Source organism: Neopsephotus bourkii, unplaced genomic scaffold (genome assembly GCF_033783945.1).
Source record: "Neopsephotus bourkii isolate Nb327-2 ecotype Australia unplaced genomic scaffold, CSIRO-AGI_Nbou_v1 NB_1574, whole genome shotgun sequence".
Taxonomy (NCBI): Eukaryota; Metazoa; Chordata; class Aves; order Psittaciformes; family Psittacidae; genus Neopsephotus; species Neopsephotus bourkii.
This window is the reverse complement of record NW_026902050.1, coordinates 4,113,383-4,118,217: the sequence shown is the minus strand read 5'-3', so window position 1 is coordinate 4,118,217 and position 4,835 is coordinate 4,113,383. Positions and strand designations below refer to the sequence as shown.

General features: G+C 45.2%; 1 protein-coding gene across 2 annotated transcripts; it reads left to right on the top strand.

Moving 5' to 3' along the window:
- Positions 1-957: 957 nt before the first annotated feature.
- Positions 958-4,260, top strand: CUNH3orf33 (chromosome unknown C3orf33 homolog). 2 transcript variants are annotated; one of them, XM_061371634.1, is made up of 5 exons: positions 958-1,101; positions 1,186-1,245; positions 2,389-2,542; positions 3,314-3,474; positions 3,963-4,260. In XM_061371634.1, exons 1-5 carry the CDS (start codon positions 1,021-1,023, stop codon positions 4,227-4,229), a joined length of 723 nt encoding a protein of 240 aa, XP_061227618.1. In that variant the 5' UTR covers positions 958-1,020; the 3' UTR covers positions 4,230-4,260. The 2 variants fall into 2 exon arrangements, with proteins under 2 accessions (XP_061227618.1, XP_061227619.1); XM_061371635.1 differs by lacking the exon at positions 1,186-1,245 and having other exon boundaries at positions 969-1,101.
- The last annotated feature ends 575 nt before the right edge of the window (positions 4,261-4,835 follow it).

Sequence of the window (4,835 nt, the reverse complement as noted above, 5' to 3'; positions counted from 1 at the left end):
CTGTTCTTGTTTCAAAATGCCAGCGCTACATTTCATCTGTGTTACAGGTGCTGAAGAATCTGCCAGTGCCCATTGTCCACTTTGTTTTCTGTAAAGCTGCATTGTTTCATTGCCCTTGTTTTAGTTTCAACCTTGGATAAATTTTTTTGACTGAAGTATGGGGTTTGCTTCCTTGGGTTATGAATTCCCAACTAAATATCTTCTTCTCCTGGAACCCTGATCTGTGACTGTTAACTGTTACTGTCTCATGTATGGTCTGTTCATGTAGAAACCTAGAACTGGGTTTAAATGGAAGACTTGTGTAAACAAAATCCAGTTTACTATAATTAGAATATTATTATCATTAGAGTTAGATCAGATATAGGAAGAAATTCATTACTGTGAGCATGGTGAGGCAGTGGCAGAAGTTGCCCAGAGCAGTTGTGGCTGCCCCATCCCTGGAAGAGTTCAAGGCCAGGGCCGATGGGGCTCTGAGCAACCTGCTCTAGTGTTAGGTGCACCTGCCTGTGGCAGGGGGGTTGAAATTAGATGATCCTTAAGGCCCCTTCCAACCCAAAACATTCCCTGGGTCTGTGATTCTTACAATGCATATATTTCTTTGAAGCCCACAGAGGTGAGCGTTTGATGCCGCTGAGGGAACAGCTGGCTAGAGCCATTTGGAAAGGAGTGACAAGTAGTTGATATGAACTATGGTAGGGAAAAGAATAAACAACAGAGATGGGTGTGGAAGTATTCCACAGGTGGCTTTTCAGATGGTGCCCCGAGGTGCAGCAGGGGGCCTGTCCGGTAGCGGTACCGCACCTCAAGGCCCAGGGGAGGTGTGGTGCGGTTTGGAGGGTTATGGCCGTCACAGCCGCGTTAAAGTGCCACTAGGCCGAGACTCTGGAGCCGCCCTAACACGGCTTTGGGTTTGGAGGCCCAACGCACACAGCCCGCCCTCGGGCCCGGCCCTGCGGCCGCTCCTGTCCCCTTCCGGCAGCCCGGCCAGCGGGCGGCGCTGCGGGGAGGCACTGTGTGGCCATGGCGGAGCGGAGGAGCGGCGCGGCGGAGGCCTTAGCCCGCCTGTCCGAGTGGGCAGACGCGCACCTCGGCCTGCTGAGGGTGACGGGACCTGAAGGGCGCGGGTGAGGGGCGGGGGCAGGAGCCAGGGCTGCGCCGCTGAGCCCCGCTCTCCTCTGCCTGCAGAGCCTGAGCACTGGGATGGCGGTGGCTGGGGTGCTGGTGCTGGCCCGGAGCGTGCGTATGGTGAGTGGGTGCGGGGCGGCCGCTGCTCTGCGGGGCTCTGCCCGGTGCCGGCGGACGGAGGGGAACCCAGCGGGTCCCGGGGACTTACGAGGGCCCGCGCCGCTCCGCGCCGGAGGGACGGTGAAGGTGCGGTGTTACTCGTGTCTCTGCCCGAGGAACAGCCGCGCGGCCGGGGCCGGGACGCCGCCGTCGCCCCCGGTCTGTTTTCGGGCTTCCAGGCTTGGACCCCAGATGGGAAGGTTGTCTGAATAAATAACATTCAGGAGAAAGATCTTTGAGTTTAGTCGTGGTGGGTCAGGTTTATTTACTTCCAGAGGGCTGGTCCCAGCCGGTGTACATCAGCAGGTCGGTATTTTTCACAGCTGTACAGATGTGTGTCAGTGCTCTGCAAAAGGCTAGTGGCACTTCTAGATTTTAGGGTCTTAAATCCTGGCGCTGTGCCATTCCCAGCTCCCGTCCTTCTCCCTCTACCCACTAAACCTGTGGCTGTTTCATTCCTGTGCTGCTGGGCAAGGCTTTGCTGCTGCTAAGCAGTTTCCTTGTGTGATCACATAACTGCCCCCTTTGGATCCTCCTAGTAGCAAATTTAGTCTTATTGTCATATCTTCAAAGGTGTGCATCTGCTTCTCCTTCTCCTCTTTTAGTCCCTTACCAAAGGCTGTGTTGGTTCTACCCGCCCCACCTTGGTTTTCAGTGTGTGTTCTCTGCTAGCATGTTTAAGCACATCTTGGCTTTCCTTCACTCTTATCCTAGCGCCATTCAGCCCCCTTTCAAAACACCCTTCTCATAGTGAATCGAGAACTTCAATTCACATTGTTCAAAAATGTCACTTTCTGTGCTTTCTATAAACCTTGCTTTTCATGCCCACCCCTGATGTTGCAAGGCCTGTACAACATGGAACATTGCAAGTGTCTGGAATGGCTGGCACATAATGGCTTCTGCAGCTGATTGCTATTAAATATATATATATATATACACACACACACACATATATATATACTTGTCCGTGCTGTCTAATAATTGGAGTTTGCCAAACAATTTTAGGAAGAAGTTGGATTTAGTATGATTTACTGCTTTATGATTTTGGTTTGTTTGTTTATATTTTTTTTCCTTAAAACTTTGTCGTCTTCTTTCCATCAATAGACAACAAAGTTTTCAAGGGCTTTGGATATACCTGTGGAGTTTGTAGAAAAGAATGTGAAATTGAGGGGGAAATTACATCACATAACGGAGAAAGGCCTGGAAGTCGAACACATTCCCATTAGCATTCCTTTTATTACGGCAATACAGAGAAAATGTGAGTAGAACACAAAGGACAAGGGTGGGAATGGAATGTTGGGACTGTTACTATGGCTGCACAGAGAACAGGCTGTGGCAGGCTGGTGAGCAAGGGTTACAGTACAGTCCTGCCTCTGCCTTTTGGTCTTTCTATACTTCACAGGTGGAAAGCGGGGGAATAAAAGACTGCAAGGAGACCTGTAAAAAGAGCTCACCAATACAATATATGTATTAATCAGCATCATTATTGTGATATTTTTCTAAAAAGCTAGCACACTGGCAGTTCAGCTGCTTGCATAGCTCATCTCATTCCTGGCAAAAAGACTGTTCGGTTGGTGCTTTCTTTTACCCTGAAGATTGACCACCTGCCTGTACAAACCCACTCTTGGAGACAGTTTTGTTGTGACATGGTGAAAGCTGTCCCTCAAGCCTGTGAGGCTCACACACTTGCTTTGCAAATACTTGTGGGTGCTAATGCTTCTTGCCTGTTATTCCCCTCCCTTCAGATAAAATGAGAATGATATTTTTCACACTGTTTGTGTGAAAAATAAAATAGCTTAAAAGAAGCTAGATTAAACCACTTACACAATCTTGAATAACTTTTTTTTATAAAGGAGAGATGAGACCAAATTCTTGTTTGCAAGTAAGTAGTGCTTTGGGGAACCAAAATGGGTTATTTTTGCCTTTTAAGTGCATGGGAATAAATCCATTACTAGCAGCTGAGGGTCTGTGCAAAGCCTGAAATTCCTTTGCTGGGTTCAATAACAAAGTTCTTTCTCTCTCTAATCAGGGCAATCGAAAGGTCTTCTACTGGTAAGACTTGCTGGAGTGGAGTTGTCACCAAGTGGCATTGCCTGGTTACAGCAAGAGTTAACACCCCAGCAGATGATATGGTTCCAACTTCTGGGAAGGGAGGACTTGGCACTAGAGTGCCTAGTTTTAGTAAATAAGGTAAATACAGCAACAAAAAATTTACCTGCAGTTTTGAGTTTGACTGTAGTTACACAATCCAGTCATCTCAGTACCTTTAAGGAAGATGATTATTTATAATTTATGTATCTTTATATGAAATTTAAATGTCGTATTTGCAGCTCTGATTTCAAGACCAGTGTTTTTGATGGCTGATTCATGACAGAGTATTTGTCTCAATAGAGCCTGTTTCTCTCAATAGGCTATACTGTGTAGTTCTGATAAGCCTAATGTTTAGTCTATCAAATGTTCTCTCACAAATGTCTTAGTATTTATATATTTAGCTATAAAATGCTATATTTATCATCAGTATTTGTTTTTAATTCAGCCAGAATCCTTTTAGCTTTTAGCTGTTTCTGCCGGAGTATAGATTTAGCCATAACTAAAGCTTGTATCTCAGAGGAAGCTGACACAAAAACATAAATAAAACAACTTTAAAGGTGGAGTATGTTTATTGTGCCTTTTTGTAGGGTCGATTTCTCAGCATGTGTCTAAATGAGGAGATCTTGAGACAGGGGCTTGGCAGAACGGCGCATATTAAAGGACTGAATCATGATTCCCGCCTGTACTGGAAACTTCACAAAAGACTCCTTCGAGCAGAGTTAAAGGCCTTGAAGAAAAATAAAGGAATATGGCAAGAAGAAAGTTACTCTGAAAGAATTAGAGATCGTATCAGTAACAATAAATTTGTACAAACATTGAAACAATTTGTGAGCTGGTTAAGACGCTCTGTTTAAATAAAAAGGGGACTTGTTTGGAGGAACACCAGCTACCTGTGTTATGTGCTTGATGTGTAGTGTAAGTTTATGGTAAAAACCAGTGCCATAATTTTGAGGGTCCATGTCTTGAACAGAAAACCAACAGTTACTTAATGCCATTTTATAACCCATGTGGGATTGAAATTTAGTAGCAGGCCACAAATTAAAACATTCTGAAGCCAAACTTTGTTACAGCAATGTCCTAAGTTAGTTGCCCAGTTTTCCACCTGCTAAATAACCTGTACATTTCTCTTAACCAACTGGTGAAAGCAATCAACAGCCCAGTTTTTAAGAGGTGCAGAGTGTTTGTTCGCAGTGTATGGCCTTAAATGCTTCTCTGCTACATGTCATTGCTACATAGCCCTCACTGGTTAGAAAACTTTACAGACCTTTACAAAGCTTGTGGTATTTACACACGAACACTTTGTCTGAATTCTGTTCTTACACTGCTTTTGTGTATCATTTGTGTTTTAAAAAGTCTTTCATCTTGAATAATGAGTTGCACTGTTCCTGATATTAAAGGTAATTTGTTACAGCTGATCCTAAACATCTGATAAGATTGTAACAACTAAAATGTCTCCGGGG

Coding starts and splice junctions, on each gene's coding strand:
- CUNH3orf33 (XM_061371634.1), top strand. CDS start 1,021: ATGGCGGAGCGGAGGAGCGGCGCGGCGGAGGCCTTAGCCCGCCTGTCC. Junction 1,246..2,388: donor TGGCCCGGAGCGTGCGTATG/GTGAGTGGGTGC, acceptor TTCCATCAATAG/ACAACAAAGTTTTCAAGGGC. Junction 3,475..3,962: donor GCCTAGTTTTAGTAAATAAG/GTAAATACAGCA, acceptor GCCTTTTTGTAG/GGTCGATTTCTCAGCATGTG.